General features: G+C 43.6%; 1 protein-coding gene across 2 annotated transcripts; it reads left to right on the top strand.

The window, feature by feature from the left end:
- Positions 1-4722: 4722 nt before the first annotated feature.
- On the top strand, positions 4723-14198 carry ANKRD40 (ankyrin repeat domain 40). 2 transcript variants are annotated; one of them, XM_087826212.1, is made up of 5 exons: positions 4723-4865; positions 10039-10187; positions 10569-11051; positions 12078-12250; positions 12915-14198. In XM_087826212.1, exons 1-5 carry the CDS (start codon positions 4732-4734, stop codon positions 13059-13061), a joined length of 1086 nt encoding a protein of 361 aa, XP_087682338.1. In that variant the 5' UTR covers positions 4723-4731; the 3' UTR covers positions 13062-14198. The 2 variants fall into 2 exon arrangements, with proteins under 2 accessions (XP_087682338.1, XP_016058870.1); XM_016203384.2 differs by having other exon boundaries at positions 12078-12259.

The raw sequence follows: 14198 nt of genomic DNA, 5'->3' as shown, positions 1-14198 counted from the left end.
CCATTCCCTCCTTGCGGAATCGGAGGCTGAGCCTCGCGCTAACTCAGCCCACCCACTTCCACGAACGCTGCTCTTCCCGAGCTCTTCCACCGTGAGAAACAGGAGCCTGCTTCTTGAAGCTTCCACACCGCTCCTAAGTGGGGGAAAGAGCAGTGTATCCCTTTGTCCCTCGCGGCGCTGTCGGTGCCATTTTCCAGGGGCGGAAACTCCTTGTTCAGACTCCATTTTTCCAGTCGCCGCGCTCGCGCCCCTTCCTCCGACCTGGCTTGGTCCTCCCACCCCAGTAACCCCTGATTCACTGGGTGGGAAATCAAGGCAGAGATAAGGCGGTTTCTACAACGTTATACAGAGGCTGGTGATTCGGTCCTGCACGAGATAGCGCCCAGTCTGGAATTTTTTAAAAAATTGTTGATTCCTGTATTCAAAAATTACCCGAGTACTTGCTATGTGCCAGGTAAGCTCTTGAAGCCAAGCTCTGAACCTTTCAGACACAGCCCTCTCTCCCACAGACCCTGAGGATTGGTGAGGGAGACGGTGACTAAAGACTACTGCGAGCCCGTGTGGCTCAGTGGGGGGCGGCCTCCTGGAGGTCATGGTCCGATTCTGCTCAGGGTACACGCTGGGCTGCGGGCTCGATCCCAGGCCAGGCGGGCAGGGGGCAGCTAACTGATGCTTCTCTCTCATCATGGACGTTTCTATCTCTCCCTCTCCGAAATCAATAAAAACATTTTAAAAAGAGAGATAATATCAACTATGTCAATATAAGTGGTGGTAAAGTAAGTGTACAGGTGCTAAAGTCAGACCTGGGTTAATAATCCCAGGTCTGCCATTCTGTCTTCCTTCCCCTATCTGCAAAATGGAGATTCTGATAATAATAGTCCCCTACACACACGAAGTTATTGTGAATGTTAAGTGAATTGATACAATGTAAGGCGTGAAAAACAGGCCCAACACGTTTTGAGTCCATTTAATCACTAACTATTATGATCAGGGAAAAACAAGGGTTCTGTCAAAGAGTAAATGAGAAGTCTCTCTGTGGAAATGACTTAAGATCTAAAAGATGGTAAGGTTCCAGCCAGACAAAGTGATTAGAAAAGAATTCAAGCCCTCATCCCCAGTACTTCAAAATGTGACTGTATTTAGAGATAGCATCTTTAGAAAGATGGCTAAGTTAAAAATGAAGTGTTGGCCCGCCAGGCGTGGCTCAGCAGTTGAGCGTTGACCTAGGATCCAGGAGATCACGGTTCGATTCCCGGTCAAGGCACATGCCCGGGATGCGGGCTCACAGCCGATCAATACGACTCTCTCATCATTAATGTTTCAACTCTCTCTCTCCCTCTCCCTTCCTCTCTCAAACCAATAAAGACATATTAAAAAAAAGACCACATGAGGATGCAAGAAGGCTACTACATATGTGCAAGCCAAGGAGAGAGTCCTGAGGAGAAACCAAACCTGTTGACACTGATACTGGACTTTGAGCCTACAGCACTATGTGAGGGTTCCTTTAGCCCAGATACATTTTGTATTCATCCTTGTATTTCCAGATTCCCAAACAGTATATAACATTTAGGAGGGAGCTCTGGTTCACTTCTAACCCCACTGATAGTCTGGCTGCCATCCCCACCACTCCATTGCAACTTCCCTTTCCAAGGTCACCAGCAATCTCCTTGTGGATAAATCCATTCTATACTCTTTAGTCCTTTCTTTCTTGCCTTTTCTGCAGCATTTGACCCTGTGGATCACTCTCTTTTCTCCAAACCCTCCCATTCTTTTGCTTTTCCTCCTACTATTCCAGCTGCTCCTCTTGGGTCTCATTTGAGAATTTCTATTCTTCTGTCGATTATTAAAATGTTGGCTATTCTTTAGGGTTTTATCTTTAGTTGTCTTCTCTCAGCACTCAATACAGTGTCTTGGGACCATCTCTTCCTTTCCCATAATTTCAGCTAGTACCTTTTGCTGATGACAACCAAATCCAAATCACTAGCCCAGAACACCGTCCTAAATGCCACACCCATATACACAACTATTTACTGGGCATTGCCACTTAAGTGAAAATCAGAAAAGAAAGCACAGGCTCTAGAGTCTAACTGCTTGAATTCAAAGCCTTGCTCCCTTACTAAGCTGCATGGCTTTGGGCAAGTTACTTACCATTCTGTGCCTCAGATAATAATAGTAACAATAATGATAATTATAGGGTTGTTGTGGGCACTAAGTGAGATAATTCATAGATAACTCACATATAGCACTTAGCATAGTGCCGAGCAATAGTAGTAATAAAATGTCTTCAGAAAGTTCAACAAATTCGAAAGTGAATTCACCATGGTACCCGAGACCTTCTCTTCATTCTTTGTCCCAAATCTCAGTAACTGGCAGCACTATCTACCTAGCCAGAAACCTGGGTGCTATCCTGTTTCCTGACCACCACGGCCCTCCCATTCTATCAGGGGCTCTTGACTTAACCTTGTTGGGCCATACCTATGATCCATTAAGTGTTTTCTATGTCCAGGCTTTACACATATTCTTTCATTCAATCCATAGAACAGTCCTACAAAATAGGTGCTATTATTATCAGCTTTATTTTGCAGATACAAAATTTGAAGCACAGGAAGATTAAGTAACCAATCCAAGATTATATGAGAGGCAAAACTGGGATACAAATGGAGGCAATCTGGTTTCAATCCCCATGCTCACAACCACTATGCCATATGCTATACTGTTTCTATTGTAATATTTATCACATTCTGTTGTTTCCCGCCTCTCCCCTGCTAGACTGTGTTCTTTGAAGTCAGCAACTCTTATTTGTTTGCAACAGCATCTAAGTGACTAGAACAGTGCAAAAGGTGCCTGCTTAATACATCCAGTGAGTTGGTTAATTCCCTAAAGATAAAAAGTATAAATAAATGGAAGCAATTGATATCTATTGGCTTGCATTCAGTTACGGCCAGGATTAGAGATTTTGTTTGTGGAGAAAATTTTTGCTTTTGTTTTTGTTTTTATATGTGAGGATAACAAGCAAAAGACTGGAGTTAGAGGTAAGTAAAGGATGAGTTTAAGGAGATATTAATATTCACTGATTCAACAGCTATTAAAGGACACATGCTATAATCCTTTTAAGAAAGGGAAATTTGACAAATAAATTCTTATAACAAGAACTCACAGTCTTTCCAGTGCAGTCACTACCAAATTTTTAAAACTGCTTTTTTTAAGAAAAGAGGCTATTACCTACCGCCACGTCACTCAACAGTGTGAAAGGACCCAGTTTCAGTGTCAAGCAAGGCAGGCAGTTGAGATGAAGCATCAAGCTGGATCTGAGAAAATTTAAATTGGACAAATAAAAATGTAAGCTTGGAGTTCCTATTTGCCCTGGGGGTCAATTTAAGTGTGCAGTTTATATTCAGCACCACCTGGTGTATACTGTGTACTGTGTGGATTATTCCGTCATAATAAACAAACAGCCACGTTGGTTTTCTTAAACAGTAGCAAGAAAAATGCTTGCTGTGCAGGCCCTGGGCAGCCCCAAGAGAGGGAAATGAAAGCTCCATGCCTAAATGTGTCCCTTCCTATTTCATCTCCTCTCTTTGTTCAGGCTTTCCTCCTTTTCACTGCAGGGTTATTTCCTTAATCCTCCTGACCCCATCTGCAAGTTTCCATCCTGTGCCATATTGGAAAATCTCTCAGGGGCACCTGAGCTCAGCAAAACAATATTTCCTCTTCACCCACTGGGTAATAAAGCAGTGCCAACCAGGCTCTGAGGCTCATTAGCTAGACCAGGCAAAAAGTCAGGCAAAAGGCTGTTTAAATCCACACCATAGCTCTCCCTGGAGCTCCTAGCATCAGGACCAGGAGAGCTCCAAATAGCCTCTTCGGTGTTCTTTTCTTTCTTTTTACCTTACATGGCCTTCATGAGGAGTAATTAATTATGGCTTATAAGCAGTAGTTAATTACAGTTTATAGACTCTAGGCACAATATAAATATTTTCCCTGAAAGCCAAGTTAGAAGAAATTCCTGTTAGAAGAAATGCGACGTAAAACTACTGCAATTGAAATAAGTATTCGAACTAAATGGTCCCAAGCCCTGTCAGAAGAAGAAAGAACACTGTAATCTATCTCTGCAATAATGGGCATATAATAATAGGATCGTTTTCAGCCCATTTCCCCACCCCGCTGGGTAAGGGTTGGCTCACATAAGGAAAAAGCCAAACGAACTGGAGGGGAAAAACCCCGCCAATTACTGGTGTTGCCTGGTAAACAGCCTGCGCCAGAGGATAAGGCTTTTCTGGCTCTCAAGTACGCTTTTTTTTCTTTCCATGCGTCTGTCCTCCTGCCTTGAAGCCGTGGGTTGGGGAGGTCTAAAAATAGTCCATGAATCACGGCAGATACTGTTGTGCAGCAGTTACATAAACAGCGGGCCCGGGCGCCCGCACCCGGGTAGGAACGGAAAATATCTGGGTCAGGGTTGTCACTCTGAATAGGGTCCCCCGGAGCCCGCCTGCGGGAGGCGCGGCCGGGGAGGAGGCCTGGGCCTGCGGGCCGGGAGCAGCAGGGGAGCGGCGGGCGGGCGGCCGGCGCGGGAGAGCGGAAACCCCGGGCCGGGCGCGGGCGGCGGCGCGAGCAGGGCGGGCGGGCCCCGCGCTCTCTCCCATGGCCGGGAGCGGGCCGCGGCGGCGGCGGCGCTGACAGGCCCGGGGCGGGGCCGGGCGGGGCGGCCGGGGGCCGCGGGCCGAGGGGAAGATGAGCGCTCTCCTAGAGCAGAAGGAGCAGCAGGAGAGGCTGCGGGAGGCCGCGGCCTTGGGGGACATTCGGGAGGTGCAGAAACTGGTGGAGAGCGGGGTGGATGTGAACTCCCAAAATGAGGTCAACGGCTGGTAAGTGGGGAGCGGGGGAAGACCAGGGTCAGAGCTGCGGGCCCGGGCGTGGGGCGGTCGCCGGTGACCTCAGCGACGCCAGCTAAAGCGTGGCCTGGCGCTCCGGGCCTCGGAGGTCGTGCGCTCTGGAGGCCAGCCCCGGCTCCCCTGCCCGCCCGGTGCAGGCCGGAGCGCGGCCTGCCTAAATCCTGGCCCACGTGGTCTTCCCCCGGCGGCGCCCGCCCGACCCCCGGCGCCCCCGCGCTCTCTGCATCCCCCGGCCGACTTGGCCTAAACAGTGCTGGCAGTGGTTCTCACACTAATTTGGAGTTCACCCCAGTGCAAGCGTTGAATTATTTTGCCATGGGTGTTTCTGCAGAACACATCTGTAGAGCAAAAAGCATAAGCAGCTGAGCAAATAGGAGTCTTACGAACTAACACGATTTCTGAGCCCCCTCCCCCCAAAAATCACTTGCATCACTGTTCTGCTTCTCTGTTGTCTCTGCAGTCGTCATTGCTGCTGCCTACAGCTGCCTGTTGAAGGAAGACTCGTTTATAGTGTTTTGCTTTGTTTTCCTGTTACAGTTTCAAATAGAGAATTTAATCCAAGGCTTTAGGTACCTGCCTGCAATTGAGTCCTTCCCAGTTAAATAAGGAGTCATTTGAAGATGGGCTGGTGGTTAAATGTTTAGTGTTAAGTTACTGAATGTGGTATTATTCTGCCCTCTTCACATTTAAATTTAATGTTTTTATTTGATCCTGCCTATTTTACTAGCTTAAAGTGAGTTTGCAAATGTTTAATTTTTTTAAGTGGAATCATACATTTGTAACTGAAAAGGACATTGGAGATGGGTTCAACCCAAGAGTAACTTGCCCTAGGTCACACAAGTATTAATGTGATAGCCAGGATCAGAACCACGGCTTCCTGACTTCTCACAAATCTGTCTTCCTCCTTACTCTAAAGGAAAAAGCCTGAGTAGCTGTTGAGAAAGCCAGGAAAGAGTAGATAGTACTGTTTTGTTTAAAAGTGTTTGCAAACAAGCTTGCTGTTCTGTGTGTACCTTTTCTGAGCATTGCTGGGTGGTTCACAAGCTGTGAATCACTGTTCTGGCACCTGGAGGCAGTGTTGTATGGATGAATGAGCCTGGTCTTTCCTGCAGGTTCTTCATTTCTGCCTAGCTATTCGAACTTACTGGAGTCACTTCATTTTCCAAAGTGTGAGCATTTAATGAGATGAAGCATAATATAAATAGCTAACATTTACTGAGTTTGCTCAGTAGCACACACAAGGTTCTAAGTGCTTTACATGTATTATGCCATTCACAGCGACCCAGGGATAAAGCTTTTTTTATTCTCTCCGTTTTATAGATGAGGAAACTGAGGCCTAGAAAGATTAAGTAATTTCCCCGAGGTCATAGAATTTACAGTAACTAGTGGAGCTGGGAAACGAACCCAGCATCAGACTCTAGACCCCACTTTCCTAACTATAATGCCTGCCACATAATAGGTACTGTTAAAAAAAGAACTACAGGCCCAAGATCCCAAGGACTTTATTGCAGTTTCAGCCCCTCCCAGAAATGTGACCTTAAACCAGATTAGGAATTTCCTGATCAACACTAGTGAGGGTATCTACCAAGTAAGACTCCTGCTGCCCCCAAAGAAAAGTGCACTTGCCTGAAAAAAATGATCCTTTCTTGTCTTATGGTAATAACTTTCTTGTCCCTCTTAGTTTCTGCCTATAAAAACCCTTCATTTTGCCCTGGCCAGTTGGTTTAGTGGTTAGAGCATCAGCCTACAGACTGAAGGGTCTCGGGTTTGATTCCTGGTCAAGGGCACATACCTCGGTTGCAGGTTCAATTCCCAGGCCCCGTGCGGGAGGCAACCAGTCAATGTGTCTCTTTCATCTTGATATTTCTTTCTCCCTCCCATTCTCTCTAAAAATCAATGGAAAAAATATCCTCAAATGAGGATAAAAAACAAACAAACAAAAACCCTTTCATTTTGTACAACTTCTTGAAGCTCCCTTCTGTTTGCTAAGTGGGATGCTGCCCGATTCATGACTTATTTAATAAACCAATTAGATCTTCAAATTTACTTAGCGGAATTTTGTTTTTTAACAGTGCTCAGTTAATGTCAGTTGAATCAGAAGTTACCTGAAGAGGCTTCTCATAGATTTATTGGGACAGATGTCTAATTGGCACCTCAAATTTGTGACAAAGGTTGAATTCTGTTGTTCTCCTAGCTGCCCCAAGCCTGCTCCTTGGCGTCTTCCTCATCTCAGCATCTGAGGTGCTCAGGCCAGAACTCTCAGTGCCATCCTTGCTTCTGGTCTTTCCCTCATACCCCACATCCAGTCAATGGGCTAATTCAGTCAGATCCACCTTCAGCTACAGTCAGAATCTGACCACTTCTCACTGGCTCTACCACTACCTCTGGTACAGAGCCGCCATCATTCTGTCACCTGGATAATTGCAGTAGCCTCCTAACTAGTCTCCTTGCTTCTCCCCTTATCCTGATCCTCCCTGACCCTCCTTACCTCTGTGCCTCCTCTTTGGATTTTCCCCCTTGCTTTCCTCATTCTGCTCCTCTGGCCTCCTTGCTTTTCCTGAAACATCAGGCACAGCTCTGATTCAAGGCCTTTGTGTTTTCTTTTCCTTCCATCTAAAATACTTTTGCTCCCTTACCTCCTTCAGATCTTAGCTTAGATGTCACCTTGGTGAGCTTTTCCTTGGCCCTCAATTTAAAATTGCACCATGACCTTCCCCTCCCTCTTTCCTTTCCTTGTTTTATTGTCCCTATAACACTTAATAACAATACTTCATAACAACCGAGGATATTTTCAGCTTATTTATTTGCTGACTGCCTCAGTTTCTTCATCTGTAAAATGGAGGGAACGTTGATAATAGTAATAGTACTTAACTTATGCATTGTTTAGAGGATTAAATAAGTTACTATATGTATTGCTTTTAGACCAAAGTCCAGCATGTAAAGCATTATATCTGTGTTTATTGTATAAGCAGTGTGCTGGATAATGGGATATAAAGATTACCCTCAAAAAACTTACTCTCTAGCAGAGAAAATCAGAATGGTTACTGCTTTTAGTTCTTAGTTGCTCAGTAACCACAGTTTCAGCACTGATGAATGATGCCCAGGGCCTCTGGTCTGAAATACTTCTCAGCACTAATAGGATATTCTGACTGCAAATTTAAAGCTTAGAGAGCTGTAGTTCAAAGATAGAACTCCCACATCAACTGTAATTTAAGTGTCACGCATACCCCTTGGCTTTAAGGAACAAGTATAATGGCTCAGGAAGAATCTGAAAATATTGCCTGGTTGCAGTGGCTCTTGAGTTATGACTGCCCAGAACCGCACAGGTCTGGACTGTAAATGATGATCACTCAGGGCGCAGGGCTGTGGGGTGTGAGATGTGTTGACTTAACGCAACTTTACATGGTGATATTTTAGTTAGTTGGTTTGTCCCAGAGTATCTCAGATCCACTGGCAGTAAATTACCTCCTTCACTGTCGAGCTTGTCATGAATAAGTTTATCATGATTTACTGCCGGCAAGTGAGTACTTATTTCCAAAAGGGAGCATATTTCTCTCATCATGCTCCATTCATTTTTGAGTGCCCACTTATTATAATTATTTACTTTCCAAGCCTATGCTACAGACATCCACACACGAACAGTACACTGTTGGCTGCAGTTTGTCCAGAATCAAGGATGCATTGGCTCCTTCTACTCCTTGCAACATCTACCTTGTTCTTGATTCACTCATTCAGCAAATATTAATTATGCACTTGTATGTCCAAGCAGATACCTCTTTATCTTCACAGAGCTTATGTTGTAGAAGTCTAGATCAGGACTCTGCCCTTACTTTTCCCAAATTGGCAGTCATTTCATCATTGAGTGCACCTTAAAGGTGATTGAGTAGTCTAATTCTAACGAATAACATTATAGAATGTCACTCTTACACATCAGTGGAGTTGTTTCCAGCCAGTCAGACCAACCTAGTTTTCTGTAAGTCATAAATGTCAGGGCACCCAGGGTAAAATCAGCGTTTTCCTGGAACCAAATTAACTATCTAGATACTATATTTCCCCTGTGAGTGACCTCTCACTGTTGAACATAGTTTCTATTCTTTACCGTATCTGTATTTGGCTATAAGCTCTAAGGATATTTATCCCAGTTCAGTTAGAGAGTTGGCGAATGAGAACATTTCAAAAGAGCGTGGGAAAAAGTCTTTTCCTTCCATATTATTATTCAGCTTTGACAACTGGAGATGCATTTTGTAGCTCTGAATCCTTTCGTTTCTGTTAAGATGGAGTTTTTGCTGGCATGCTAATTATATTTCTATACAGAGTTAAACTAATAGCCTTTCATTGTGTAAATAGCCCGTGTGTACAATATTAAATAAATAATTAGTTTTACTTAAATGAGTCCAGTACGGTGGAAGAGTTCTTGAAATTTTGGTGGTTGATGTACATTTTTTAAATGCCTTAGGAATTAAAGTCTGTCTAGTGCCGTACATTTCAGCAGATGAGGGTATGTTTGTAGTCTTCTGGAGAGCACAAGAGAAGCCAAGTATTTTAAAAATAGAAAATTGGAAACCCTTTTTCTGTGAGTGTGAAGGAAAGAAAAAGAGGAAAAGGGAGCAAGCAACTGAGATTCAGACAGGAATTTTTTCTGTATTAATAGTAATAATTTTAGTGGCAGAACAAGCTTATAGATAACAGATGGGTATTTGCCTGATAATATTTAATCTTCAAGTGATATTTGATGCATATGAATCAAGTTTCCATAGCTCCTAAAAAAGGAATGTGGCAATATAAAAATATATTTTAAAGAGATTGGGACAATCTAATGAGCAATGCTAGTAGACTTAACACTCAGCAATACCATTAGAGTTATCCAGCCAGCCAGCCTGTCAGCCTTCTGGAAGCCATTGAAATTAAAGCTCCTGGGACAAATTTGTTTCTTCCAAGGGCTAGAAATGAAATTTAAAAATAAGTTTTAAGCATACTAAATATTTTGATCATTTGCTTTCTGTAAAGAAAAGTTGAGCTTACCAGCCTGGTTTCCTGGGTCTAGCTGAATTCTTGCATATATTTATTTATCAATGTGTAGAATTTGAAATCCCAAATTACCTCTCCTCTTTTTAAATCACCTTTTCCTCCCTTTTCTTTGGGACAGGACCTGTTTACACTGGGCATGTAAACGCAATCATGGTCAGGTAGTCTCTTACTTGTTAAAATCAGGAGCTGACAAAGAGATTCTTACCACAAAAGGAGAAATGCCAGTCCAATTAACATCAAGGAGAGAAATCAGAAAGATAATGGGAGGTGAGTCTGTGTTTGGGGGCAGCTTTTGATTTTATCAAACTGATTTAAGACTTGTGGTATTATTGGCTGCATTCTTGATGCCATTCAAACAACCAGTCTGTTTCTAAAAGCAAAACTGTATCACTGTGCCAAGAGAGTAATTCTGTGTTGTTTCTGGAAAGGTAGGCATTATACGATTTTGTTTTTTTAATCTGTAAAATTTAAGACAATAAAAATGGTAATCATAAACCTAGTGAAATATTCTTTTCCTTCTGACTTAAAGAGGCACTAAACACTGACCAAAGTATTTGTCATATACCAAAGGACACTAGTTTTCACTGGACACTTTTCTTGGTAATTTTTGAAGGACTATGTAAAGGTCTGTGTTTTCTTCTTTTTAAGTGGAAGATGACGATGATGGTGACAACTTCCCCCAGATGAAGAAGGAGTCAGAACTGCCCTTTGTTCCCAACTATTTGGCCAACCCAGCCTTCCCTTTCATCTACACCCCTGTGGCAGAGGATTCGGCCCAGCTGCAGAATGGGGGCACCTCCACACCTCCTGCATCACCCCCTGGAGATGGCTCTCCTCCATCTCTCCCTGCTGGGGAACCTCCCCTGCTAGGGGCCTGTCCACGGGACCACGCCTCTTTGGCATTGGTTCAGAATGGGGATGTGTCTGCCCCCTCTGCTATCCTCAGAACACCAGAAAGCACAAAACCAGGTCCTGTTTGTCAGCCACCAGTGAGTCAGAATCGATCACTGTTTTCTTCTGTCCCGTCCAAGCCACCAGTGTCTCTGGAGCCTCAAAATGGGACATATGCAGGACCAGCGCCAGCATTCCAGCCATTTTTCTTCACTGGAGCGTTTCCATTTAATATGCAAGGTAACTCCTTGTTAGCAACTGCCTCTGCAAATGGGCAGACAGTATCCAGAGGTCTAGTCCTTTACTTACTGGGTTTTTTGGGGTGAGATTTATTTGAGTATAATTACAGATTTACAGGAAAGCTGTAAGACTAGTATAAGGAACTCTGTTTAGTCAGATTCACAAATTGTTTACCTTTTGCCCTTTTACCCTGAACTGTTTAGGTGTGTATTTCCTAAGAACAAGGATCGTCTCTTACATAATTATACACAGTACAATTATCAAATTTAGGAAATGTAACCTTGATATACTATTTTCTAACCCATAGTCCGTATTTAAATTTTGTCAGGGATCTCAACAATGTCCTTTTTAACTATCTTCACTCCCTCCGCCCCTGCTCCCTGCCCAGGATCACCCATAACATTGTTATCATGTTGGTTTAGTCTCCTTTAATCTGGAACATGTCCTCAGCCTTTCTCTATCACTTTGGACCTCAGTATTTTTATATGTATTTTTAAAAATTTATTATTGATTTTAGAGCGAGAGGAAGAGAGAGGGATAGAGAGATAGAAACTTCGATGAGAGAGAGACATCGATCTACTGCCTCCTGCACGCCCCCACTGGGGATCGAGCCCACAACCTGGGCACATGCCCTGACTGGGAATCAAAATGGTAACCTCCTGGTGCATTGCGTGACGCTCAACCAACTGAGCCTCATTGGCCATCCTTAAGCCTTTACCTCCTTAGTTCCAGCAGCAGAAATAAATTATCCTCTATACTGTTTTGATGGTTGTCCCCTCCCAACCTACTTCTACCCCCCCTTTTTACTTTTGAAGCACACATAGTCTTAGATGTAGAGAAGACAATACAGGAAACTGCTAGCAGAGCCAGAATTGGGCTTGAGAAAATCTTGCTGATGGTGCCTAGTTTTTCTCATTGGGTGGTACAGACATGAGTAAGTACAACCATCTTCTGGAAAAGATCTTAAATTACATAGGCTGATTATTCCAGAACCATTCATTAACATTTCTCTCTCCTTTTTTCTAGAACTAGTACTCAAGGTGAGGATTCAAAACCCATCTCTTCGAGAAAATGATTTCATTGAAATTGAACTGGACCGACAGGAGCTCACCTATCAAGAATTGCTCAGAGTGAGTTGCTGTGAGCTGGGTGTTAATCCTGATCAAGTGGAGAAGATCAGAAAGTTACCCAATACTCTGGTAAGAAAGGTAAGGAAAGGTCAGTCTGTTAAGCATGATTGGTTGGTTGCTTTTTACATTTGGAAAATACTCAGTTTTCTCCTTGGTTATATGAGTCATAGTTGAAGAAATGAAAAGATAATAGAAAAGGAGAGAAGGGTGGTTTTCCAAATATAACCATTGAGCTTTCTTTCCCACTATTGCCTCTACTGAGACATTGGCCTTTTTGAAAGTTGTAGGATACCAGAGAGAATTTTCTGAATTACCATTCACATGTATCTGTTTTCAGTTGTTTCTCTCTCTATAAGGATTACCTTAGTGCACTATCAGAATGAGGTTAAATTACAGGGCAAACCCATATGATACATGTGTGGTCCTCTCAACATCTCTGGGTTTTTTGAACATCAGGTTTCTGGCTTCTCGGAGCACCTGAGTAAGACTGATTCCTGCATTGCCTCTCCCTTCAAGGTTGCTCATCATCAGCTGCTGTTAAGGGCTTCCACCATCCCAGCCCAGCTCATGCCCCTGGGGACTTTCCTGTACTGTCACTGACCACCTGCCACAGGGATTTTTTTGCTTTTAGGCTTTAAAATGAGCCAAGATACTGATATCAACTCAACACAGTATACCAAACATATAGAGACAAGTGACTCCTCTTAATCTGATTAACCTATTTCTGTTTTAGGACAAAGATGTTGCTCGACTCCAAGATTTCCAAGAGCTGGAACTGGTTCTAATGATAAGTGAAAATAATTTTCTGTTCAGAAATGCTGCATCCACACTGACTGAAAGGCCTTGCTACAACAGGAGAGCTTCAAAACTGACTTACTAATGCAGCAGGGACTTTTATCACTGCATATTGTGACAGTGTGCGTCACCTCTGGGCCAAGGACAAGCCATTGATCTAAATGCCTTGGATGCCTGGAGGGCCCCTGGGGCCACTGAGTAGTGTACACTAACATTGTTCTGCCAAGGTAGGAAGTCCCTGACCCCCAAGCAGTGGTGCCACTCTTCCAACCCTCTTGGTGCACAATAAACCTATCGCTCAAAGCTGTGAACAGCAGAGAAGTGGTCTGGAGAGGCAGAAGCCGACGGTTCTATATCCAGTGTGTTTTACGTGCAGCATGTGAGAGAGTTGTCTAAGCAGAAGCTGAGAGAGCGGAGCCTATTTCTAGCCATTCCTGTTGACAGTGCACCTGAAGGGCCAGGATGCACTTTTCTTGGTGTTGCATGCTCACAACTCTCCTGAAATGTGAACTGACTCGAGAGGAAAACTGGGGAAAGCACAGGTACTGGACAGATGGGTTTTAGTGTGACTTGTAGCTGTGAGGTTTCATATAACATATTTATAAATGTTACTCAGGTTAAAAGTATTTAAGAATAATTGTACATATGCTGTTAACCAAAAGAGCTTCCCCTCCCCCACTTTTTCCTTTGTAAACACCCATGAGGCTTCTCTGTCTCTAGTCAGCCATTGCCTAGGCTCTAGACAGTCATCGCCGCATTAACTCCCCTTTGTGGTCACTAGAGGGCTCTCTGATGCCTTCCAAAAGAGCAACCACTTTTTTTTTTTAACTGAAGTGATTCCTGCCATCTCCCTGCTTAATTGCACCATATGAGAAGAGCACAAACATTGCCTGTCCGTGTTCTCCACTTTCATTTTCCACTAGAAATGAAAAGCAGTTTTTGAGACTGAATCTGTTGCTGTTTTAAAAGTTATTGTGGGAAACTGAGCTACAGGAGTTAGCATATTTATTTTTGTATCAAAGATAAAGATTATTTTGAAATTATTAGGATTTTTACACAACTCTGAAATCTGTTGCTTTTGTAAACAAATTGTTTGATCTTAGGGGTCCCCCATGACCCACAGCAATCCACTACCCCCAACAAAGTCAATTGTGAATCTACCAGGCTTTGTTCTGGAAAAAACAAACACACACCTGATTAAACTCTTGAACATGGCATAAGA

Source organism: Miniopterus natalensis, chromosome 17 (assembly GCF_054644295.1).
Source record: "Miniopterus natalensis isolate mMinNat1 chromosome 17, mMinNat1.hap1, whole genome shotgun sequence".
Lineage (NCBI taxonomy): Eukaryota > Metazoa > Chordata > Mammalia > Chiroptera > Miniopteridae > Miniopterus > Miniopterus natalensis.
The sequence above is the reverse complement of the archived record's forward strand: the minus strand, read 5'-3'. Positions and strand labels throughout refer to the sequence as shown.